The following is a 27,767-nucleotide window of genomic DNA, read 5'->3' as shown; positions in this document are numbered from 1 at the left end:
AGAAATCAAGATGCTAGAATCCCGCCCAGGGCCTTCTCACCTGCAACTAACACAACACTGTAAAGCAACTATACTCCAATAAAATTTTTTTTAAAAACTTACAGAGTAAAATTCACTTGTCTTTGATATAGAGTTCTGTGAAGTGAGACAAATGATACAGTTGTGGAACCATCACTACAATCAAGATATAGATCAGTTTTGTCACTCCCCCAATTCCTTCATTCTGCCCCCTGCTAGTCTAACCCTTCACTTCATGTCCATTCTCTGGAAATCACTTATCTGTTTTCTCTCTGTAGGTTTGCCATTCGCAAAATATCTTACAACTGGAATCACACTGTATTTATCCTTTGGAATCTGAGTTCTCTCACTTAGCAATATATATCTGAGATGTATCCATGTTGTTGCATATGTTAATAGTTCATTACTTTTTATTGCTGAGTGGGATTCCATTGTACACATGTACCATAATTAATTTATTCATTCACCAGATGAAAGACATCTGAGTTGTTTCCAGGTTTTGGTGATTCTGAATAAAGTTGCTGTAAACAGTCACAAAAAAAAGAAAAAGGAAAAAAAAAAAAAAAAGACTGACTGCATTCTGAACCCAGATCCATCTTCTGCTCTACAAAAAGATGTTTCTTTTTCATCAGACTTCTGTATCAACTACCTGCTTATTGTATGATCTCATTCTAGGACAGGCTGCCCGAGAGTCCACCCAAGACAAAGTTGAAGCACAGGGGCATCGGAAAAGCATTAAGAAGAGGAAGGAAGAAGGCAACGGGGATGAAGAAGGGGGAGAGAAGGGAGGACCAGCCTCTAGAGGACCAGATTTCACTCTCTACACTGTTTTACAAATTCAGAGAGACAGGCGCTTTAACCCTTCTCTCAGCTCCCCAGCTGCCTGACCCCTCTGCCGATTGACTTCCCTTTCCGTGTGACTCCTATTTCTTTTAAACAAACAAGGGACTTTACTGAGCATGCTCAGCAGTCACGTGCCTTCACTCCCATTAACCTTAACATCTGCTTTTAAAAGGTCAAAGAAGGTGCCATCAGCATGAAGTACGATAGGAATGTCTACACTCGGTACAAGTTAAATGCAGAAAAAATTATGAGTTCTATGAAAGAGGTTTCTGTTAATCACCTCTCATGTGCAGTGTTAATCACACCAAGACACCAGGTGCCCTGGACCAACATCCCCAGGTAAGGACAGTAATTACAGTGTTGGAAGTGCATGCACTTTCCAAAGTGGGGGACACGCACGTCTGTGATGCACCCCACACAGAGGCCGCACACACGGTCAGAGAAGCGAAACTGGGTGTGACTTCTGAGAACAAACACACATTGACGTAAATCTGTCCCTTTGTTTGCTCTCATAGTATAATGGGGGTACATGGTAAAATGCAGAAGTGTTTAAATCTCTTGGAACATTTCATGTAATGGTTAACATGATTTTAGTGCACTTACTGTGGGCTGCGACGATATTCACGTCAATGTAATAAAGGACTTTTCTATGCACTAAAGTGTACAATAAATTCTCACTTTGAAGTTGGGGACAAAGTTGATGTTTTTCGGTTTCCCAGGAGTATGTGGCCCTATTTGTCCCTGATGTCCTAATTCCCAGAGCAAGTAAAGCCCTGATCCTGTCTTTGCAGGAGGTCAGGGACGTGAGGCATCACAAGTTCTCTGAACTCCGTGCCCCCTGGATATTTCTAAGCAGAGACACAGCAGGAATCCAACCCCATCCAACACTTCACCTATCCCTGCCCCCCAACACTTAGGATCTTCCCATCCCAGTTTCTGTCCTTGAACATCAGGCACATTGACAAGCATATCTAGACAACTCTGTGGGTATTCTAGAACTTTTACATATGCACACGGTCGAAATATATTCAAGGTTCTTACACCAACCATTGCTAAGTTCTTACACCAACCACTGCTAGAACACTGCTGGGAAACTAGACACAAAGTCCCAGCCCTGTAATCTTTGCAGTGCCCTTGTCACCAGCTGATCAGACACTTTCAATGACACCAGTCAAAGAACAGTGAGGAAACTGGAGGTCATACAAATGATATGAATAGCTACCAGGAAGACACTGCACATTTCATTACTGGGTCAGACTGGATTAATGTGGTGCTTTATTTAGGTTCCCTGGGATACAGAAAACCACACAACCTTCTAATTCATGGCTTTCATTACTGTGGGTTCCACACCTCATCTGCTTCTGCTATGAAAGCGGTGATACGGAATGGAAAACAAAACAGTCCTTAATCAAAGCATCACCTAAATCAAGGTGCAAGAGAAAATTTCAGGAAGAACTAGACCTACATTTACAACATAAAACTCTAAATATGTGTAGGAGGCCCCAGAGGGAGAGCCTAGCATGTATTAAACTATAAATAAATATTTGTCAAAATTAAATTTTTTTTTTTCTTTTTGGCCGCGAGGCTTGCAGGATCTTAGTTCCCTAACCAGGGACCAAACCCAGGCCCCCAGCAGTGGAAATGTGGAGCCCTAACTACTAGACTGCCAGGGAATTCCACCAAATTAAAACTTTTAAAGGCATTCTATTAGTAAGCATTCCTCACTGGCCCTATACAAGGTGTGACCATAATATAATAGGCTTATTTTTGGAAGCTATAAAAACATCCACGCCCAACAAGTAGCCTCCTTAAAAATGACCCTCCAAAGGCTAAAACTGGACCCAAACACTATTGTTCTTCAGCCACTTGCAGAACTTTTTTGAGAAAGTCCTTCCGAACCAGTTAGTGAATGATACGCTAATTGTGTCTTCAATAAATAATTTCTTGCTTTGTCCACTTCAAGCTTTGTGACCATACCTCTTTCTTTAAAAAAACTAAACTCAAAAACAGAAAGGAAGATCAATGGAACAGAATAGAGAACTCAGAGGTAAGCCCAAACACATATGGGCACCTTATCTTTGACAAAGGAGGCACAAATATACAATGGAAAAAAGACAGCCTCTTCAATAAGTGGTGCTGGGAAAATTGGACAGCAACATGTAAAAGAATGAAATTAGAACATTTCCTAACACCATACACAAAAATAAACTCAAAATGGATTAAAGACCTAAATGTAAGGCCAGACACTATAAAACTCCTAGAGGAAAACATAGGCAGAACACTCTATGACATCCATCAAAGCAAGATCCTTTTGGACCCACCTCCTAGAAGAATGGAAATAAAATCAAGAATAAACAAATGGGACCTCATGAAACTTAAAAGGTTTTGCACAGCGAAAGAAACCATAAACAAGACTAGAAGGCAACCCTCAGAATGGGAAAAAATAGTTGCCTACGAAACAACAGACAAAGGATTAACCTCCAAAATAAACAAGCAGCTCATGAAGCTTAATACCAAAAAAGCAAATAACCCAATCCACAAATGGGCAGAAGACCTAAATAGACATTTCTCCACAGAAGACATACAGATGGCCAACAAACACATGAAAATATGCTCAACATCACTAATCATCAGAGAAATGCAAGTCAAAGCCACAATGAGGTCTCACCTCACACCAATCAGAATGGCCATCATCACAAAATCTGGAAACAACAAATGTTGGAGAGGGTGTGGAGAAAAGGGAACTCTCCTGCACTGTTGGTGGGCATGTAAGTTGGTACAGCCACTATGGAAAGCAATTTGGAGGTTCCTTAAAAAACTACAAATAGGACTTCCTAGGTGGCGCAGTGAGTAAGAATCCGCCTGCCAATGCAGGGGACATGGGTTCGAGCCCTGCCCTGGGAAGATTCCACATGCCACGGAGCAACTAAGCCTGTGCACCACAACTACTAAGCCTGTGCTCTAGAGCCTGTGAGCCACAACTACGGAGCCTATGTGCCGCAACTATTGAAGCTCACGCGCCTAGAGCCTGTGCTCCACAACAAGAGATACCACTACAATGAGGAGCCTGCACACCACAGTGAAGAGTAGCCCCCACTCGCAGCAACTAGAGAAAGCCCGTGTGCAGCAACGAAGACCCAACACAGCCAATAAATAAATAAAATAAATAAATAAATTTATAAAAAAAAAATAGAACTACCATATGATCCGGTAATCCCACTACTGGGCATATATGCAAAGAAACCATAATCCGAAAAGAAATGTACCATAATGTTTATTGCAGCACTATTACAATAGCCAGGACATGGAAGCAACCTAAATGCCCATCAACAGATGACTGGATAAAGAAGATGTGGCATATATATACAATGGAATATTACTCAGCTATAAAAAGGGATGAGATGGAGCTATATGTAATGAGGTGGATAGACCTACAGTCTGTCATACAGAATGAAGTAAGTCAGAAAGAGAAAGACAAATATTGTATACTAACTCACATATACGGAATCTAAAAATGGTACTGATGAACTCAGTGACAAGACAAGAACAAGGATGCAGATGCAGAGAATGGACTGGAGAACTCGAGGTTTGGGGGGGGGCAGGGGGTGAAGTGGAAGCTGAGACGAAGTGAGAGAGTAGCATAGACATATATATACTGCCAACTGTAAAATAGATAGCCAGTGGGAAGTTGCTGTATAATAAAGGGAGTTCAACTCGAGGACAGACGATGCCTTAGAGGACTGGGACAGGGAGGGTGGGGGGGAGTCAAGGGAGGGAGGGAATACGGGGATATGTGTATAAAAACAGATGATTGAACTTGGTGTACCCACAAAAAATGTAATAAATAAATAAAGGAAGAAAAAAAGAAAAGAAAAAAAGAAAGAGAAATAAAAAACTAAACTCAAAGTACATAACGGAGTGCCTTATTCACTGAAGTTTGCTTTGAATGATGTAAAGCTATGATCTCAAATCTTTATCATACTGAGCGAAGGTTCCCTATGACTAACATTGTTCAAATGAATATACATGAGCAATTTCCAAATTCCAAACGACGTTTGGGGGATATAACCTTGTTGGAGTTAGTTGACCTGGACAAAACACTGAATGGGTATCAAACGCAGAAAATTCTCGGTGCCTGACCACCCACCCCAACACTTTATCGTCATATTTCATGAGATCCAAGAGGTCACTTTTAAGTCTTCCATTTTAGCACCGGATCACTTTACTATACATTTATTTTGGCTGCATGCGGGATAGTTCCCAGACCAGGGATCGAACCCGTGTCCCCTGAAGGGAATGCGTGGAGTCTTAACCACTGGACCACCAGGGAAGTCCCCACTTTCGTATACAATTGGCCGATCCATACTTTCATTTCTTTGAAACAACGAATACTGAAAATCACTTTTAATTTTTCTGAAAAGAATTCAAGAACAGCTACTCTTTTACATACCATATTCAACTTTCACATCTCAGCTCTGAATACACGAATTCCACGAACTGCCACCAAGTGCTTTTCACAAGGAGTCAAAAACTTACGCCATGATGCCCGACAGGTGGAACATCTCGGCAGTGATGTAGGACAGGTAGCTGTACAGGAAGACGAAGAGTGGCTCGATGACCCGGATGTTGTGCGTGAAGCGGGTGGTAAACGCCGCGATGAAGCCCAGGAAGACGCCGATGAGCACGCCGCCAATCCCCACGAGGAAGAAGTTGGCGATCCCAGCAAACACGTCGATGGTCTCGATGGTCTTCATCTGGCAGAAAGACTTGAACAGGTTGTACAGGACCTGCGGGACACGCGGAGGGCACGTCAGGACCCTCAACTTCCCCGTCACCCTCGCTGCCGCAGAAACCTTCCTGCCTCCTGACAAGGGCGGGTCTTGTGTGCATCAAAGTGGACGAGCAGTGTAAGACACTGGGCATCCCTTTCTCTCATATTTTAACAGTGCATTTAATAGCTTTAAACAAGTACTGATGAAAGCGTGTCATCAGGAAAATTATTTCTAGACGTGAGAGAGTGGAGACTTCAAAATTATTACACGACTTACACCTAAAACATCATTTTTTGGATCCTAAAGATTATTTTAAAAGGCTCAGTTGCCCTTCAACCCGCCCAACTTGTGTTACCAATGCTCAGGAAGGAGTACCTAACAGAGAAAGCATGCCAGTGTCGGCTGTGAATTTAGCAACCTTTCAAGGCCCCGTGGTGGGGTCACACCATGGAAGGGACCTGCCCATCCATACACGTCCCCTCCCTGGAGACATCCTCCTCCCAGGTCACTGAGATCACCCCTTCCTCGCCCTGCCCACACATGCACCTCTGGTGAAACACAAGACCGGATGGTGTTTTCTTAAAGCAAAGAGGCAGCAACGTGTGTGTGTCTGCTGTAACTTTATATATCTAAAGTAATGAGACTACACTGTTGCTTGGTTTCTGAAAAATCTACAGTCTTTTACATAGCTTAATTGTCTTCAAAGGCATCAGGCATTCACACCTGCAGGGCAGGATGCTTTCAAACAAGTTTCCAAGGACCACTGAGCAAATGGCATGGAAAGTGATGCCTTACTCCTGACCACATTTTCCACGAAGTCAGCAAGTGAAATACAGTCAGGCATGTTCCCTGCTTCTTTTCATTGTGATATTTGCAGCCAGAATCTCCAGGAGAGCCAGCTGATGGGACACTGGGATGAAGACCTTTAGGACACAGGCCATGCTATACCCTCCTTGGAGTTCTGAGAAACTCAAAATTAAACCCATCTGTCCCCAGGCACACAAAACGTCAGAGGCGATATCAGAATCCAGGTCTCCCACCTCTGGGTCGGCTCTTCAGTTTTAACCATGAGAATGAGTCAGAGAGTCTGCTAACCAGAGTGTGTCCTGGCAAAAAGCCATTTCACTCTTTTCCACCTCACTATGGTCCTTTATAGCCTACACATTACAGGTTTCCGGGAATTTTTCCTTTTTTCTAGTGGATCATAAACTCCATGTAATTAAGGACCACTCCTTATTATGATTTACTTCTTCTGTGTTGCCTAGTAGATGACAATAAATGTCTGTTGGTTTTGAAAAAAAATAGTGGATTATTATTTAGAAAGCAGTGGGCTTTTCCCTTCTCCTAATTGTTGGTGTAACAGTCACGAGAATTTGGTACTGGACCACCAAGAAAAGACTTGAGTAAGAGAAGAAAAAGGCAACTCACAAGCCCAAGGACTTAAATATCCTGAAGGATCATCATGTGCCAGAAAAGAACTGGCTTCAAGCAGCACTGCTTCTTACTTGCATCCAGAGCCTGCTGCACACATCAGATTTCATGCACAGCAACACGCCATGATCACTTCCTGAGAGCAGATCAGAGATGTGCTATATTTACCCCTTGCCTCTAAACAGTCCAGGCCAAAAGATGATGGTCACCTACTGCCCGGGGAGACAGACAGATTTCCCAGCTGCCATCCCTACACAGACAGCCTCCCCAGCCCCTCGGGCTCTGAGTTTTGTCCTCAGACTCCCCAGTTTCCACTGCCCTGCCTCCAGCCTGCACCAGCAAAGTGTGTCACTCCCTCGGCTAATGCTCTCTGCAGCTACTACAAGACTCTCTTGAGAAATAAGAATGGAGCTGGAGGAATCAGGCTCCCTGACTTCAGACAATACTACAAAGCTACAGTAATCCAAAGAGTATGGTACTGGCACAAAAACAGAAATATAGATCAATGGAACAGGGTAGAAAGTCTAGAGATAAAGCCACACATCTATGGTCAATTAATCTACAACAAAAGGAGGCAAGAATATACAATGGAGAAAAGACAGTCTCTTCAATAAGTGATGCTGGGAAAATGGGACTGCTAGATGTAAAAGAATGATATTTGAACACTCCCTAACACTATACACAAAAATAAACTCAAAATGAATTAAAGACCTAAATGTAAGGCTGGATACTGTAAAACTCTTAGAGGAAAATATAGACAGGACACTCTTGGACATAAATCACAGCAAGACCTTTTTTCAATCCACTGCCTAGAGTAATGAAAATAAAAACAAAAATAAGCAAATGGGACCTCATTAAAGACTCACTTCCTTGAAATACTGCTATTCCATTCCTCACTCTCAAATTTAAAATTGTTGGCTGCCTGACTTTGGGAAGAAGGCTCAATACATTTTGTTAATGCTTTACAACACCCTGCAGCCTCGGGCAGGGTCTCACTGCCACTCCACAAAGCACACCGTATTCATTCACCCCTGCCCCTGGTTTCTCTTGGCTGAAACCCAGCTCCTTAACCAAGGGAAACTTTATCTGCCTTCTATGGCTCAGTTGAAGCGGCTGTTCCTCTCGGCCTTCCGGGACTCCTATAGCCCTTGCAAATCGTCCTCCCCTCTACCCTCCTGCAACAGAGATGACTACCCAAACCATTCAGCATTTGGGGACATGCCATCCTGTGTTGCTGGTGCTGCCTTTTGAATGCCAACCTCATTTCCTCTGAGAAATTAGAAATTCCTTGTGCACAGAACCCATGTCTTCTCCTCTTTCTATCTCATCTCCCCTCCCCACCCCATCTAGACTCTGATGAGGCCTCCAAAGGAAGCCCAGGTACCCATTCCAAAGGAATAAGCCACTGGCATAATCTTCCCAAGCCACTTTCCTGGCAACCCCATCCATGGCATCTATCAAAGGTACATGCTGTGTTTAATATCCCTTCGGGTTTTGGAAAGAGTAAAGCTGAGTCACAGGCTCTTCACTTTCAGCACTCTGTCAGAAGCTCCAGTGTGATCATTTGACTTCCTCAGATGCCTGAGCCACCTTGCGAGAAAATATCTTAGGTAGAGACGTTACCTTGACAACCAGAAAGCTTTCCATAACCTCCCACCTGTTGTACACTGAACCTGATACCTAGTGATGGGCACAAGATAAAATTCTTTTAGTTACAACCGGCCATAACCCCACAGTTAGTTCATTCCAGTTAAATCCTTTAATTTTAACACAAGAAAATCTATATAGACAGGTGCTTCTAAAGTTATAATTTATATATAGTATATGTATATGTACTATGTATGTGGCTACAATTATGTCTCTAGTTGGTCTGTGCAAAGTTGATCTCAACTTGACAACTGTATTTTTAAAAAATTGAAAAGCCAGGGGTGACTGTTTGCTCGATTCTATCAACATAATGGGCTAATGTGACAGTTGAGTCCTTTCAAATGTTTCTATTCATTATTACTATTTTTAAAATACTTGTATATATTAAAATTAGATATGATCTGTTTTGAACTTTGATTTAAAATATGCAATAATGCAGTGAAACCACGTAATGCAAGTATGCAAACATTACAGAGTTCTTTTTCAGAGTAGCTCTATTCCAGAAAAATAGTTTGCAGGTCACTTTTCCTGATATGAAGCACAAAGGACAATCATTTTTGCATAAGGAATTTTAAATCTGTTCTGCTATTTGCAAAGCAAAATTAAGCACCAAGTGGCCACTCTTTACCCTCCAGCCTCCTGAGTTAAATTCTCCTGCACAGCACATAATGTCTGAGCCATTTAGTATACATTCCCTAGCTTCTGACCTCAGAGCCAGCTCTCCTTAACCAAGCCTAGTTAGGGTAGACTGAGGAAACTCTTTAAGTGTTCTTGGAAAATATGCCAGAATATTCAGCGGTTGCCTTCACACGTTCCAGAAATGATGTTGGAAATTACCATGTGAGCCTACCTCGTTTGATCATGGACTACTGTGGAAATAGCAGGACTTCTCAGATAATTGAGAACCCGAACAATCTTTGCCCAATAAGGGAGAGTTTGAAAGGTTTTCTTAAAATATTTCCTATAAGGGAAAGCACAAAAATCCTATTTAAAACTCCCACCTTTATTTATTTTTTTTTTTGACTGTCATTTCTCCAGTTAATTTCAATCTACTAAAGCTCTGGACCATAGAACAAAGAGTTTGATTTCAATTTATATATGTATTATCAATTTCTCCTTGCTTTGAGACATTTCTATGGTAGTTTTTCTCCCTTTCATATCTTCTAAGCTCAATATTGAACTTACCATGATTTGGGGACAGAGTTAATTGCCCTGACCTACAATTCCACTCACCCACTAGCCTACACTTTTAACCTGACCTCTTTCTGTTTCATCTCTACCCTCCTAGCTGCAACAGTTAGTGGCTCATCCCTTCCAAGTGTGCAGAGGGTGTATATGTTTTAATCAAAGAATCTTCTATAAAAGATCTCTGCCTCTATTATTTGAGGACACCTGACTGGGAAGCAAAATCTTTTACACCATTTTCTTTCTTTCCTTTTTTTTTGGCTGCATTGGGTCTTTGTTGCTGCATGCAGGCTCTCTCTAGTTGCGGCGAGTGGGGGGCTACTCTTCATTGCGGTGCACGGGCTTTTCAGTGCAGTGGCTTCTCTTATTGCAGAGCGTGGGCTCTAGAGCACTTGGGCTTCAGTAGCTGCGGCACATGGGCTCAGTAGTTTTGGCACAAGGGCTTATTTGCTCTGCTGCATGTGGGATCTTCCCAGACCAGGGATCGAATTTGAGTCCCCTGTGTTGGCAGGCATATTCTTAACCACTGCGCCACCAGGGAAGTCCCACACCATTTTCTAATTTTTCCTAACATTGATCAGTTCAGCCCATTATTCAGCCAGTTTGGTGAAGGAAATACCTAGTGGATTATTCTTCAACATGCCCTGATATCTTTAGGGGGTGGCTTTAAGGGTCCATGGATTTCAGCTCAGGGTAAATAACCTACCAAAGAAGGCTCTTTCATTTGAAACCATTACAGTCCTTCTGACTTATAGGCTTTGGCCTCTGGAACAAGGGCTCCACATTTAAAGAGCAGCCATGCCCTTTCTCTGTCCTTGTCCCCCTTCCTGCAGTGGAGTGGCATCCCCTCAGTCTGGCCCATTGTCCTCTGTGGGTCAGCCCTCTGTCTTGTCCATAAAACCACATTTGATGGCTTCGAGCCTCTGGACAGAAAGCACAGGATGTGCCTCTGGAAGGCCTGGGGTCTTTGCATACTTTAAAGGGTACTTTAGCCAGATGGTTTGCTGAGATTTGATTCTTGACACAATCAAAGAATGGACCACTGAAAAGACTAATGAGAACTCTCAGCAGAGAAGGGACAGCAGTGTAAAGACACAGCAGGACATTCTGAACCTGACCTGATGTTGCTACCCTGCCCTAGGGAGGAATGTAGCAGGGTGTATTATTTCTTTGTAAAGTTTCCTATACACTAACTAGATCCACAATGAAATTTCCACCGTCTCCCTCGACCAAGGTAAAAATGTATATATCAAACATTAGTCACAATGGAAAACTTCATGACTCCAGAAATGAGAATAAGTTATAAAAACTTCATTGTTGGGCAGTTTTCCAGTTAAAATTTAATTTTGGTGAGTTAATGACTAATCACTGTTAATGAACAGTGGAATAAATGAAGTGGATGTTGTTACTTGAGTGAGGTAACTTCACTGTCTCAAAATAGCTCTTAGCTATTCTAAAAAATGGGGTTTCCTTATCAGTAAATTATTTTTTTATGTAATAATATCCACATGGAGCTAATGAACATCCTTACAGGTGATATTTTACTCAGGTCAGGCATCTAAATACAGGCTAACAGAGAATAATATTGGTTTCTATGCTAATTTTTTTTGTATGCCGTGTTATTGTAAATACCTGATTTATCACTAGGATATTCTGAGCTTGTTTCTGAAGCTGATCACAGTAATCTGTCTTTGCATGAGGATCAGATGCCCATGACCTTCACACAGGATATTAAACATACTGGGAAAGACATCATTTAAAGAACCCTCCTGGTGGTCCAGTGGTTAAGAATCCGCCTTCCAATGAAGGGGACGCAGGATCGATCCCTGGTGGGGGAACTACGATCCCACGTCTCGAGGCAACTAAGCCCTTGTGCCACAACTACTGAGCCCACGTGCCACAACTACTGAGCCCACACACCACAACTACTGAGCCTGAGTGCCTCAACTAGAGAGAAGCCCGCATGCTGCAACGAAGATCGCACGTGCTGCAACTAAGACCCAATGCAGCCAAATAAATTAAATAAGTAAATAAATTTTAAAAATAAATAAAATTTTAAAAATTTAAAAAAGAACCCTCTCCAAATTAGATGGAAGGACCCTCATTAGGTACTCTTTAAGTAATACATACACACTAAAAGGGAAGCGAATTGATTCTTTTTTTCCTTGTAATCTATGTTAACTTTTAAATGAATCAGGAATACCATTTTAATAATAGGAACTAACAGAGGGGATAATAAAAATTACTTAAGTTACTTAAATACACTTTACTTCATATTTCCCTTAGTCTTCTTATCTGCAAAATGGGAAGAATACCTATTTCATAGGCTGTGGTAAAACACCAAGCACGAGGTATGCAGTCACAAAAAGTTACTGGCTACCATTCCTATTGCCATGACTACTACAGAATCCTGGCTAACATAAAACAGCATCAACTGTGCTTGCTGACTGGTTAACTAACCCAAGGTCACCTGAGTGTCCTTGACTGGTGGAGGAGGTCTGGGCAGCCCTGCGGGTGAGGCTTCTCTCCTGAGCTCAGGAAACAGGTCAGTCCTGCTAACATTAAGCTCATAATAACCTCTGACTCTAATTATGTGTCAATTAGTGAGAATTAAAAATAATTTGCATTTTTTAAATAAATATCCACTTACGGGAAAATGGTGAAGACTTGGAATCTGCTGGCTGAGTAGGAACAGGAAGTCAGTTGTGTGATGAAAAATTTGCCTCCGATCAGGACATAAAAAAATACAGCCTCCACAGATGGAGGAGGGCACTCAGTGGGCGTGATCACTTCACCTGTACTCTACACGTCACACACTGAGAGCAGCACTTCTCACAAAGAACACTGGGACCTTGAGTCCTCAGTTCTGATCAAAGACCATCACTGTTGAAGCTGCCACAGGGAGAAACCCCCAGGGATACATAGGTCACAGTCACTGTGATGTTCTTCTGACAGCAGCAAAGCCTAAGGACCAGCCACAAGTTGGCAGGATCCAGGCAATGTGAAGACGAGGGGCGCTTTGTAGAATCGAAAATAGGTAATAAATGATAAACGTACTGAGACTTTTCAGACAGCGAGAACAGCATGGAACCAAGTGAGGGGCCCTTCCCAGGGCAGGGCTAGGGACCACTCAGCTGCCCGCTTTGCAGACAGGGTCTCCCCTTGGCTTCTGCCTGGTGGAGTGATGCTGTGTGAACCCCTTACTCACCACTGTCACGGCATCATTCAGCAGGGACTCCCCAAAGACCAGGATGTAGAGCTGCTCGTTGACATGGATGTTCTCGAAGACAGCGAGCACAGCCACGGGATCCACAGCCGAGATTAAGCTGCCAAAAAGCAGGTTCTGGAGCAAAGTGATGTCACTCAGGCCAAAGGCTTCAATCTGGCAGATCCCGAACAGAGACACCCCAATGCCGATGGAATTCCAAAGTGTCCCGACCACAGCGTACCAGAAGATGGTGCCAATGTTCTCGAAGAACGGCCGGGTGGGCATGAAATAGCCCGCGTCCAGCACGATGGGGGGGAGGAGGTACAGGAAAAACACATCTGTCTTCATGGCTGGGGGGGACTTCTCATCCACTCCAAAAATGATCCCCCCCAGCAGAAGTCCAACCATGATGAGGAGGCAGCTCTCAGGCACAATGGTGGGTAACTTGTGATACAGATGGAAGCCTGTTAAAGAAAAAAATAAAGACAAAATTTGGGTTATGAGGGAATTATGGAAAAGGCAAACTGGTTCTCTAAGACAGAACCAATAGGTCCTATTCTGAAATCTCTTAGCTCAGCAAACTGACTATAGATTGGCTTTAGAGATTGTGATGCAAAAGTCAGAGGATCCCCTTAAAACTATTCAGGAAGCACATTCAGGTACACGCCTCAATTTAAACCAGAAGTAGAATGCTATAGGAACACAATATCTAAATAGCACAGCTTTCATCTAAATTCCAATTGTTTTCTTAAATAAGACAATGAAATTTTATATTTGAAGCAATATCATGATTTCTAACACATTTTCAAATGTCACATCTCATTTCATCCTCACTAAAACCTAAGGAATATGCAAGGCGGTCATTTTCATCCCTTTTTTAATTTAAGTGGAAATTGAGGCTCAAAAAGATACAGGGTCTTGCCAAGGTGGCCTGATCACAGGCCAGGTTTTGGATGTGGTACTGAGAAGAATTTGTAACTTATTTAATACTTCTGATTTCAGATTCCTTCATTCGTAATACTGAATACGTTTAATTTTCAGATGTCTGTTCCTGCAGAGACAACCAAATCAACATCAAAGGTACTTCGGATAACTACCAAAAAATGAGGGATATGTACATGCCATGATCTCCAGTCTCAAAGAGCTCCTAATCAAGGCAAAGGAACAGATGTGTCTATGACTTACTCTAGTATAAGGCACTGCATGGTAAAGACCCAGTCAAGCGCTAAGGGAACAGAGAAGGAGGGGACCTGCTGAGGACAGCGTGGAGGAAGCAGCATCTGGCATTAATCACAGTAAAGGCAGGAAGCATCTCCTAGGAAGTGAAGACATGGAAGAAAATACCTTCTCCTAATTTGTGATGGAGCCCAGTGTGGCTTTCATGCAGACACCATGTTAGGGAGCAGCCCGTTTCAGGAAAACGGGAGAGAAAGGTGGGTCCTACCAGCATGTGGGCAACACAGGAAGCAACCTCCACACACGAAGGTCACTTGGCAGGGCTTACATGAGGCCAGCCCTTATCGGCAAGGCAACAGAGGGCCATCCTAAAGGCATTTTATACATTCTAGAATTAAAGCGGCAAATGGAAATTATCTGAATTACGCGAAGATTGTATTAAAATGACAGAGTAAGTCCTTAGAGACTTACAATCATCACAGTTTTAATAAGTAAACCCTTAGAAGCCTACAAACCATACTAAAGTCATAGCATAAAACATCTGTGGCCCCCCAAAATATAATCATAATTTGAAGAAATTTTAAATTTCTTTAAGAACTAATTTCTAAATAATAAAGTGAACATCTTTATGTCGGCTATTCAACCCATCCCTCCAGCTTCGATTATTTTCTTACTCATATTTTAGCAGACTCCAATCACCACTAGGGAATTAACGCATTCAGCTGGTGCAGCCATGCCGGACCCTGACCCTCTGGCCTGTTGACCTCTCTGTGTTAAACACAGAAGTTAAAAAAAAAATCCACTGAAAACCACATCTTTGCAACCTCTCCTCACACTGACTCCTGCTTGTACATCAACTTTCCCTGTAAGATAAGGATGTACTGCCACAGCCTCCCTGGTCCCCTGGGGTCCAGTGCAATCTGCTCCTTTCTGGAATGCAGAGCACAAAGGCCCAAACTGAGGGTGCCCTATGTGACCTGGACCATAACGGCTGCCACCTGGCTTGGGATCCAGCTCCCCGATTCCCTGCGTGTGGCCTCGGAGGGGTTTCTACCAGGCCTAGCCCGGTGTGCTCATCTGTGAAATGGGGACACACAACTTTCCCATAAGGAACGGTAATAGTCACTAACAGCTGGCCTGCAATGTCACATATGCCACCAAATTTTGTTTTCTCCCTCTCTTCTACATGAACAAACAAGAGAAAATGGTTCTTGAGAAATGCCCAGAAGCGTGGACTTCCCTGGCAGCCCAGTGGTTAAGACTTTGCCTTCCAATCCAGGGGGTGTGGTTTCAATCCCTGGTCAGGGAGCTAAGATTCCACCTGCCTCTCAGCCAAAAAACCAAAACATAAAACAGAAGCAATACTGTAACAAATTTAGCAAAGACTTTAAAAATGTTCCACATCAAGTATATTCACATATCATGGAATAAATTTGAACTTCCTCAAAAAAAAAAAAGTTCCACATCAAAAAACAAACAAACAAACTAAAACAAACTTAAAAAAAAAATGCCCAGAAGCAAGGAACAGGATATCTGCAGACTAACTGGAAAATGGATAAGACCTGTTTTGGGGGTCTCCTGCTTCCTCTTCTGCCTTTTTCTTTTCTGTTCCTGCCTCCCAGCCTCCTTACCCCATGCTCTCATGTGGGGATGCCGTCTCTCACTATGTTGAAAGGAGATCCTTACTCCTAAGAACAGAGAGGATGGGGAGAAAGGAAGAAACTCTGCCTGCTTAAATGCATCACAGAGACAGACCAACACCCGCCGTGCTCGCCACGTGACTGATCCTGACCTGGACCCCAGGTGAGCGGGAAACCCGGATGCAGGCAGATAGAAGGGCCACCAGGACAGAGGGCTAAAGGAGGCCTGGAGCAAGGGAAGGGAGCAGGGGAAAATCCCATGGTCACCAAAATCAGAAAAGAACAGCAACAGGCCAAGTGCACTTGTTTAAGAAATCAGGTGTTTATATTTAGAAAAGGCTGTTCATCTTTCTCTTCGGAATGTTTAGGCCATTCAGAACTGGTCTGAGTGACCCTTGCCTGAAACACGACAACAGTTACTGAAGCTGCCCAGTTGTTCCACAGGCAAGAAGGGATTAGATGAAGGGCAGTCACAGGAGAGCTGAGTCCGGTGCTTTCTGGTGAACATAAGCAGAGATGCTGAATTTTACATCACTCCCTGCTGGCAAAAAAAGGTGCGGAAGTGTCCATGCTTTCACCAACCACAGGAGTCAAACTTACTAGCAAAATAGTCAAAACAAAACAAAACGATAAAGGCTTCTTAAATCTCACTGTTCACAGAATAAAACAAATATATCAGCATTTACACATGTGCGTATATTTACGGCTGCCCTGACCCCAACCAAGTATTTCTTGAAGAGGAAATGAACTTGCAAAGATCAGGGTCATTATCCCACCTAAGAGTATTGACAAATACATCGCTTATCAGTATAAACCTTTTTGGTGATTTTTACAACGCTGAATGTGAGCTACTGCGGGTACAATCTATTGTTTAGTCCAGGGATCAGCTACCTTTTTTCTGCAAAGGGCCTGATAGTAAATACTTTCAGCTTGCAGGCCATACTTTGCTGTTGTGGTACAACAGTAGCCAGAGATAATACCTAAGTGCATGGGTATGGCTGTGTTCAATCAAAGTTTATTTATGGGCATTGAAACTAGAATACAATTTTATGTGTCACCAAACATCATTCTTGTTTTGATTTTGTTTAAACATTTGAAAATGTCAAAGCCATTCCTGACCCATAGACCATATACAACCATGCTGGGGGCCCTGTCTGGCCCCTGGGCCATGGTTTACCTACTTTGCTTCAATTTGTATTTCCTGTTAACTTTTATTTAGAATCTCTGGGGCATTGTACCTGTGTCACTCACTTTTTATTTGTAGCTCATGAAAGTCTGTGTGGTTGGATGCTTTCAAATTTATTTTATTTTAATTGCAACAGAAATTCACTTTGCGGGCAAGAGAACAGGATTAGGAACTCATACAAAGTACAGTTACGTGAATCTCTCTCAATTTCTCTCTGCATATAAGTGTTGAAGTGAACTGAGCTTAGAAACTAAAGATCTAGGTATAACTGAATGCAGTGCAACTAATTCACATTTTCTCATTATACATAAAATAATCTATTTGTTAAATTCTGGAAAGAGAGCAAAGTGAACAATAACACAGGAAGCTTCCAGAGAGCAGAATCCACACAAGAACAACAATGTAAAAATCTGAATCACAGAAAACCCCACCCTCACCCCCCAACAACAACAACAAAAAATACAAAATGTTTCCAATAAAATACAGTTCTAGAGAGAGAAAAAGATGGCGGCGAAGTAGAGAGACGTGGAGTGCATCCCTCTCCACAGATGCATTGGGAATGCACGGAAGGACGCAGTCATTCCCACAGAGAACCAGCTGAACACCAGCAGACGGCCTCGGACACCGGAAAGGGCTGCGGAGAACCTGACATAGCCGACTGAATATTCGTCTAATCCAATACTTGGACATTAGTCTGAGGCTTGGACAGTCTTCTATAAACACCTCTATCACCAGGACAAGCAACCCCAAAAGCTTGGACAACCATGAGGAAACAAAGAAACACCATGCAGGCAAAGGAGCAGGAAAAAAACCCACAAGACCAAATAAATGAGGAGGAAATAGGAAAAATGCCTGAAAAAGAATTTAGAGTAATGATAGTAAAAATGATACAAAATCTCGATAACAAATTAGAGAAAGTACAAGAAACAGTTCATAAGAACTCAGAAAAACAAACAGCAATGGATAACAAAATAACTGAAATTAAAAATACTCTAGATGCTCTAACCAGCAGAATGACTGAGGCAGAAGAACGAATAAGTGAGTTGGAAGATAGAATGGAAGAAATAAACGCCACAGAGCAGGAAAAAGATAAAAAAATAAAAAGACTAGAAGACAGCCTCAGAGACCTCAGTGATAACCTTAAACGTACCAACATTCGAATTATAGGCATCCCAGAAGAAGAAGAAAACAAGAAAGGGTCTGTGAAAATATTTGAAGAGGTTCTAGTGGAAAACTTCCCCAACATGGGAAAGGAAATAATGAACCAAGTCCAAGAAGCACAGAGAGTCCCATACAGAATAAACCCAAGGAGAAATACACCAAGACACATATTAATCAAACTAACGACAATTCAACACAAAGAAAAAATATTAAAAGCAGCAAGAGAAAAGCAACAAACAACATATAAGGGAAAACCCATCAGGATAACAGCTGACCTTTCTACAGAAACGCTGCAGGCCAGAAGGGAATGGCAGGATATACTGAAAGTCCTGAAAGAGAGAAACCTACAGCCAAGAATACTTTACCCAGCAAGAATCTCATTCAGATTTGAGGGAGAAATCAAAAGCTTTCCAGACAGGCAAAAGTTAAGAGAATTCAGCACCACCAAACCAGCCTTACAACAAGTGCTAAAGGAACTTCTCTAAGTAGGAAACACAAGAAAAGGAAAACACCTACAAATACAAACCCAAAACAATTAAGAAAATGGTCATTGGAACACACATGTCAATAATCACTTTAAATGTCAATGGATTAAATGCTCCAACCAAAAGACACAGACTGGCTGAATGGATACAAAAACAAGACCCTTCTATATGCTGCCTACAAGAAACCCACTTCAGACCAAGGGATACATATAGACTGAAAGTGAAGGGATGGAAAAAGATATTCCATGCAAATGGAAGTCAAAAGAAAGCTGGAGTAGCAATACTCATATCAGACAAATTAGACTTGAAAGTAAAGACTATTAAAAGAGACAAGGAAGGGCACTACATAATGATCAAGGGATCCATCCAAGAAGAACATATCACAATGGTAAATATCTATGCCCCCAATATAGGAGCACCTCAATACATAAGGCAAATGCTAACAGCTATAAAAGGGGACATCGACAGTAACACAATTATAGTGGGAGACTTGAACACCCCACTTACATCAATGGACAGATCATCCAAACAGAAAATAAATAAAGACACACAAGCTTTAAATGACACATTAGACCATCTCGACTTAATTGATATTTATAGGACATTCCATCCAAAAACGACAGACCACACTTTCTTCTCAAGTGCACACGGAACATTTTCCAGGATAGATCACATCTTGGGTCACAAATCAAACATCAGCAAATTCAAGAAAATTGAAATCATATCAAGCATCTTCTCAGACCACAACGCCATGAGACTAGATATCAATTACAGGAAAAAAACTGCAAAAAATACAAACACATGGAGGCTAAACAATTCACTATTAAACAACCAAGGAATCACTACAGAAATCAAAGAGGAAATCAAAAAGTATCTAGAAACAAATGACAACGAAAACACAACAACCCAAAACCTATGGGACGCAGCAAAAGCAGTTCTAAGAGGGAAGTTTATAGCAATACAGTCCTACCTTAAGAAACAAGAAAATGATCGAATAAACAACCTAACCTTACACCTCAAACAACTAGAGAAAGAAGAACAAAGAAACCCCAAAATGAGCAGAAGGAAAGAAATCGTAAAGACCAGAGCAGAAATAAATGAAAAAGAAAGGAAAGAAACCATAAGAAAAATAAATAAAACTAAAAGCTGGTTCTTTGAGAAGATTAACAAAATTGATAAACCATTAGCCAGACTCATCAAGAAAAAAAGAGAGAAGATGCAAATCAACAGAATTAGAAATGAAAAAGGAGAAGTCACAACGGACACCTCAGAAATACAAAAGATCATGAGAGACTACTACAAGCAACTATATGCCAATCAATTGGATAACCTGGAAGAAATGGATACATTCTTAGAAAAATACAATCTTCCAAGACTGAACCAGGAAGAAATAGAAACCATGAACAGACCAATCACAAGTACAGAAATTGAGGCAGTGATTAAAAATCTCCCAACACACAAAAGCCCAGGACCAGATGGATTCACAGGCGAATTCTATCAAACATTTCGAGAAGAGTTAACACCTATCCTTCTCAAACTCTTCCAAAATATTGCAGAAGGCGGAGCACTCCCAAACTCATTCTATGAGGCTACCATCACCCTGATACCAAAACCAGGCAAAGATGTCACAAAAAAAGAAAACTACAGACCAATATCACTGATGAATATAGATGCAAAAATCCTCAACAAAATACTAGCTAACAGACTGCAACAGCACATTAAAAAAATCATACACCACGATCAAGTGGGGTTTATCCCTGGGATGCAAGGATTCTTCAATATACGCAAATCAATCAACGTGATACATCATATCAACACATTGAAGGATAAAAACCATATGATCATTTCAATAGATGCAGAAAAAGCTTTTGACAAAGTTCAACATCCATTTATGATAAAAGCTCTCCAGAAAATGGGCATAGAAGGAAATTACCTCAACATCATAAAAGCCATATATGACAAACCAAAAGCCAACATTGTTCTCAATGGAGAAAAACTGGAAGAATTCCCTCTAAGAACAGGAACAAGACAAGGGTGTCCACTCTCACCACTGTTATTCAACATAGTTTTGGAAGTGTTAGCCACAGCAATCAGAGAAGAAAAAGAAATTAAAGGAATCCAAATTGGAAAAGAAGAAGTAAAAGTATCACTCTTTGCAGATGACATGATACTATATATAGAAAACCCTAAAGACTCTACCAGAAAACTGCTAGCACTCATTGTTGAGTTTAGTAAAGTAGCAGGATACAAAATTAATGCACAGAAATCTCTTGCATTCCTATACACTAACAACGGAAGAGCAGAAAGAGAAATTAAGGAAACTCTCCCATTCACCATTGCAACCAAAAGAATAAAATACCTAGGAATAAACCTGCCTAAGGATGCAAAAGATCTGTATGCAGAAAACTTTAAGACATTGATGAAAGAAATCAAAGATGACATAAACAGATGGAGGGATATACCATGTTCCTGGATTGGAAGAATCAACATCGTGAAAATGACTGTACTACCCAAAGCAATTTACAGATTTAATGCAATCCCGATCAGATTACCAATGGCATTTTTCACAGAACTAGAGCAAGAAATCTTACGATTTGTATGGAAACGCAAAAGACCCCGAATAGCCAAAGCAATCTTGAGAAGGAAAAATGGAGTTGGTGGAATCAGGCTTCCTGACTTCAAACTATACTACAAGGCCATAGTGATCAAGACAGTATGGTACTGGCACAAAAATAGAAAGGAAGATCAATGGAACAGAATAGAGAACTCAGAAGTAAGCCCAAACACATATGGGCACCTTATCTTTGACAAAGGAGGCACGAGTATACAATGGAAAAAAGACAGCCTCTTCAATAAGTGGTGCTGGGAAAATTGTTCAGCAACATGTAAAAGAATGAAATTAGAACACTTCCTAACACCATACACAAAAATAAACTCCAAATGGATTAAAGACCTACATGTAAGGCCAGACACTATCAAACTCCTAGAGGAAAACATAGGCAGAACACTCTTTGACATACATCAAAGCAACATCCTTTTTGACCCACCTCCTAGAATCATGGAAATAAAATCAAGAATAAACGAATGGGACCTCATGAAACTTAAAAGCTTTTGCACAGCAAAAGAAACCATAAACAAGACTAAAAGGCAACCCTCAGAATGGGAAAAAATAATTGCCTATGAAACAACGGACAAAGGATTAACCTCCAAAATATACAAGCAGCTCATGCAGCTTCATACCAAAAAAGCAAATAACCCAATCCACAAATGGGCAGAAGACCTAAATAGACATTTCTCCAAAGAAGACATACAGATGGCCAACAAACACATGAAAAGATGCTCAACATCACTCATCATCAGAGAAATGCAAGTCAAAGCCACAATGAGGTATCACCTCACACCAATCAGAATGGCCATCATCACAAAGTCTGGAAACCACAAATGTTGGAGAGGGTGTGGAGAAAAGGGAACTCTCCTGCACTGTTGGTGGGACTGTAAGTTGGTACAGCCACTATGGAAAACAATTTGGAGGTTCCTTAAAAAACTACAAATAGAACTACCATATGATCCAGTCATCCCACTCCTGGGCATATACCCAAAGAAAACCATAATCCCAAAAGAAACTTGTACCATAATGTTTATTGCAGCACTCTTTACAATAGCCAGGACATGGAAGCAACCTAAATGCCCATCAACAAATGAATGGATACAGAAGATGTGGCATATATATACAATGGAATATTACTCAGCTATAAAAAGGGATGAGATGGAGCTATATGTAATGAGGTGGATAGAACTACAATCTGTCATACAGAGTGAAGTAAGTCAGAAAGAGAAAGACAAATATTGTATGCTAACTCACATATACGGAATCTAAAAATGGTACTGATGAACTCAGTGACAAGAACAGGGAAGCAGATACAGAGAATGGACTGGAGAACTCGAGGTATGGGAGGGGGTGGGGTGTGAAGGGGAAACTGAGAAGAAGCGGGAGAGTAGTACAGACATATATATACTACCAACTGTAAAATAGTCAGTGGGAAGTTGTTGTATAACAAAGGGAGTCCAACTCGAGGATGGAAGATGCCTTAGAGGACTGGGGCAGGGAGGGTGGGGGGGAATCGAGGGGGGGGCGTCAAGGAAGGGAGGGAATATGGGGATATGTGTATAAAAACAGTTGATTGAACCTGGTGTACCCCCAAAAAAAATAAAATAAAATAATAATAAAGGTAAAAAAAAAAAAAAAAAAATACAGTTCTAATTAACCAGTAGCACAACCACAAGGGAAAGTGCAAACCTGGTAGGAAGAGAAAAACGCCTTCAAGAGAGAAGCTCTTTTACTGGAGGTGAAGACAGACACATACGTTCTAACTCTTGCGCCATGTATTAAGAGAGCCTAAAAAAACTGATATTGATTAGATCCACAAATGTCTGCCAAGCCTGTGTTAGGCAGGTGACAAGTACCCTTGGGAACAAGGTCAGTGAAGGTAGCCATTGTGACTGCCGGGCCCAGAACTAGATTCCCTGGCTGGTCCTTCCTGAAGCAACCCTGGAAACACTGGATTTAAAACAAAGAATATTCAGAAAGTTAGGCCTATTTGGCTGGAGAACAATAGGTAAATATTTACAGAATGCATTCAACTTGTTTTTAAGAGAAATAAACAAGTTCATTCAAGTCTAAAAATGCTGATTTTATGTAACCCAATTCATATAGCAATCAAATATACATTTTTAAAACTAGAATTGCCACATGCAATAGACAGGAACAAAGAGAAAATAGTAAGAAATACCATTTTGATCAGATTCATCAACAAGCTGCTATCACTGCATGATAACTCTAGTTGACAAAGACGAAGTAAAATAAACAATCAAATTGAGTCAATAAATAATTAAAATAAGCAAATAAATACATAAAACAGAATAGAATTCAACATATGAAGCAGAATTAACTGATCTATGTAATTTATTAACCTGTGAATATAGATTTCTCACAACACTTAGTTGAGATGGAAAGATAAGGACTTCCTTGGTGGCACAGTGGTTAAGAATCTGCCTGGCAATGCAGGGGACACAGGTTCAAGCCCTGGTCCGGGAAGATTCCACATGCAGCGGAGCAGCTAAGCCCATGTGCCACAGCTACTGAAGCCTGCATGCTGAGAGCCTGTGCTCCACAACAAGAGAAGCCACCGCAATGAGAAGCCCAAGCACAGCAATGAAGAGTAGCCCCCGCTGGCTGCAACTAAAGAAAATCCGCGTGCAGCAACAAAGACCGAATGCAGCCAAAACAAAAAGAAAGAAAGAAAGAAAGAAAGAAAGAAAGAAAGAAAGAAAGAAAGAAAGATAACATCGAAGTTCTCTCCATCAAAAAGTAGCACAAATACGAATATAGAGGTCTTAAAAATGCACCACTTATAAGATTTGCAAGTGACATAATAGATAAATTGAAAACCGTGAAATTATTAAACGAAACATTAAAATTTTGTTGGGATTGTCCCAAAGCAGAACTTAGGTGGTATTTAATTTTTCCAAATGACTTGCACTTACAAAAAAGAGAAAAACAGTATGAGTTTAGTCTGTCCATGAAGAACTTTGAAAAGGAACAAGCAGAGTTAAACCCTTAGGAGGGTATTTGTTGAGTACTTTACCTGTACAAGACTCAGAGGGACCCAGAGATGGATCATGAATGGGCCATGCCCATGCCTGCAGTGAGCTTATCTTTGGAACAGAAGACAAGACTGTAAGTAATTACAAGATAAAAAGCAATACATGCTATCAAAGAAGAAGTGTAATAAGTACTAGAGAAGTAAAGAGGGGAGAGAAGTTAATTCAGATGAGGAGATCCAAGCAGGAACTGGAGGAGGTGGCACTGAGACAGCTGAAGTGGATACTTCCATTCAAAGGATGAAGCACAAGGAGGAGGAAAGGCTGGGCGTCCTGAAGACAGGCTGGCAGGACCGGCCTGAATACGAAGTGTGCAGGGCAAGTTGACGGGGAGGGGCCATCACACCATGGACACCCACACCGTAAAAGACCTGGAAAGCTGATTCTTCAAGGCCCACCTTTGCTCTGTGTGTTGGGAGTGGGGGGTGGTGGCAGTGAGGGTGTCTCAAACCATCCTTGTCTTCCACACATGAAGCAGACAAGCTCCTCCCAAGAAACCAGAGAGCAGACTTTGAGAATGAGAGGATCAAGGCTGTCCAATTAGAGTTTTAAACCAGATGTATGTGATTAACCATCAGTAGAAATAAATACAAAGTTGATGCAAACATGTGACTAAAAAGTGTAAGAACAAACTCCAAAGGGATGAAGGCATAATCTCATAAAGTTAAGTCTGGAAGGAGAGCCACTCGGCAGCAGGAGGGGTTAGTGACAGTATCCGACTATTTAGTAATGCAAAAAAAAACACATATAACAAAAGAAAAAACTACACTGCAGCATTATATATGACAGGGAAACGCAAGCAATAAAAATTATCTATCTCATTCAATCTTTTTTTTCATTTCATAGACATTTATGGAGACCCCACTATGTGCTGGGTACCCTATCAAAGCACTAGAGACACAGTGGTAAATAAAAGAAAGTCCTTTCACTGGAGGGCTGCAGTCTAGTGGTAAGAAACCAAATAAATAAATCCACCAATAAATACAGAGTTGACAGGGGCTGATGAAAGGCAGAGAAGGTTGAGGGTGTCCAGAAGAACAGGACGGGGCGGAATTTGACATCAGTATGGTTGGGGAAAGCCTCTGTGATGGGTGACATCTGAACAAAAGCCTGCATGAAGTCAGGGTGTGGGACATGGTGGAAGAATTTTCTAGAACAGGGAAGAGAGGAACAAGGGCCCTGAGTTGGAAGCACCCTGTGGCTGGAGTGTGGGAAGAAATGAGAACGTGGTAGGAAATGAAAGAGAGGCAGCAAACTGCTAGAGCACCCAGAGCCTGCTGCCATGGGAAAGACTCTGGATATTCTTTGAGACCGACGGGGAGCCACTGAAGGTTTCTGAACAGAGAAGAGTCATGGTCAGGTTCACAGTTTTACAGGGTGATTCTGGCTGCTGTGGGAGAACAGAAGCAGAAGGAGTAGTCAAGAGTCTTCCGGGAACATCGGAAAGAGATAATGGCGGCATTCGTGAACGTGGTGGGGAGAATGAGGAGAGGTCAGATGCTGGATATATGTTGCGAATTGCTCCAGCAGGATGTGTTGCTGGCCTGGGTGAGGGATGCGAGTGTGATACTGTGATATAATATTGGTTAAAAAAAAATAGCTATTTTGTTCTTCATTCCCAGCTCCTGGACAGAGCTCCTAAAACCTTGGTAACTTCCTAAGTGATAAAGGTGCTAAGTGCCTTTTTTGGTTCTACTATTTGGCCTTTGCCTCCAGTTCCCAAAACAGAGCTCTTAAATTCCTTGGCAATTTTCTGGGTGATAGGAGCATCTTTTGCTCTAATGAGCCAGCTTCTGGTGGGCTCCTGGATAGATGCCGGATGGAGGCTGGTCACCGAAAAGACCAACCATGAGTGGAAGCCTAGAATGTTCAGCTCCACCCCTCCCCCACCACTGGGGAGGAGAGAGGGGCTGGAGATGGTGTTACCAATGGATCAGGTCCATGTGATGGAGCCTCAATAAAAGTCCCTGAACTATAGGGTTCAGAGAGCTCCTGGACTGATGAACGAATCTACCCACTGGGAGGGTGGTACATGCCAGCTCCACAGGGATGGAAGCTCCTGAACTCAAGACCCTTCCAGAGCCTATCCTATGTATCTTTCTATCTAGCTGTTCATCTGTATCCTTCATGATATGATTAGACCAGTAAACATAAGTGTGTCCTGGAGTTCTGTGAGCTGTTCTAACAAATTATCAAACCCATGGAAGGCATCATGGGAATTCCAACTTATAGTCAGTCAGTAGGAAGCACAGGTGACCACCTGGGATTTACAGCTGGCATCAGCAATGGGGCCAGTGTTGTGAGACTGAGCCCTGGATGAGTGGGATCTGATGCTAAGTCCAGGGAAGTAATGTCAGAACTGAATTGAATTACAGGACACCCAGCTACGGTCCACAGAGGATTGAGAACTGCTTGGTATGGAAAATCCCACACAAGTTGGTGACCAGTGAAGAAAGAAAAGCAGTGAGTGTTTTTCTTTCAGTGAGACAGATGAATCAAAGGTGAATCCAAAGCTTTTGGCTCAAACAACTGGGTGTAGAGTGGGGTTATTTACTGAGATGAGAACAAGAGGGAGAAAGAAGATCTTAGGGGAGAAAAATCAAGATTGTAAACACCAATCAGAATCTCCTTGGAAAACACCCAAGAGAGCCTAACAAACTGATAGCAAGATTTAGCTAGAAGAAACAGCAGACAATTTCTACAGAACATCCTAGATGAGCAATGAGCTACTGCTTCTTTTTTAAAAAAAATAAAAATGATGTAAATGCTCTTTATCAGCTTTCAACTTTCAGAATCAACTTAGAAAGACAACTATGGTTAGAGGCCAGAATGTAAACTTTATCAAACTTGAAAATATAAAAATAAAGGTATATCTGGTCCAAGCTGGATGGTAGAGAGAAAGTTCTTAATATCCTCCTTTTAGAAAATGGGACTTGAGAGATATTAGCTAAACTTGATACAGCAGCAAAAAAACATGTAAGGAGATTAAAAGCCATTACCTCTGAAAAGTAGTTCTAGGCTTAGGGAATGCAGGGACCTGTTGTTATTTGTTATAAGCTCTTTAGGATAACTTTAACAATTTTTTAAACCATACATATATTACTTTCATTAAAAACAAATACTCCTTAAAGTTACTTTAACTGATGTCAGACTTGCCCCACACCACTGCCAAAAATACTGCCCTGTGTTCTTATTAAGCCCATAATGGACAATGAGGTGAAATAGTAAGTCCAAATAACTGCAAACAGTGGTACAACAATGTCCTATAAGGTAAGAAGCTGTACAACAATGGGGAAAGAAAGCATAATTTAATAAGTATCAATATTAGAGTTCGTAAATAAAGAGAAATCACAC

General features: G+C 41.6%; 1 protein-coding gene across 1 annotated transcript in view; it reads right to left on the bottom strand.

Annotated features, from left to right (window-relative positions):
- The window catches only part of SLC9A2 (solute carrier family 9 member A2), a 98,050-nt gene that overhangs the window by 43,438 nt on the left and 26,845 nt on the right, over positions 1-27,767 (bottom strand). The window contains exons 2-3 of the mRNA XM_057741857.1: positions 13,105-13,568; positions 5,398-5,648 (exon numbers count right to left, since the gene is read on the bottom strand). Coding sequence (XP_057597840.1) covers positions 5,398-5,648; positions 13,105-13,568 — 715 coding nt within the window. The remainder of the gene's footprint in view (positions 1-5,397; positions 5,649-13,104; positions 13,569-27,767) is intronic.

The sequence above is a fragment of the Hippopotamus amphibius genome, chromosome 7 (genome assembly GCF_030028045.1).
Source record: "Hippopotamus amphibius kiboko isolate mHipAmp2 chromosome 7, mHipAmp2.hap2, whole genome shotgun sequence".
Lineage (NCBI taxonomy): Eukaryota > Metazoa > Chordata > Mammalia > Artiodactyla > Hippopotamidae > Hippopotamus > Hippopotamus amphibius.
This window is presented reverse-complemented; position numbering and strand designations above follow the sequence as displayed.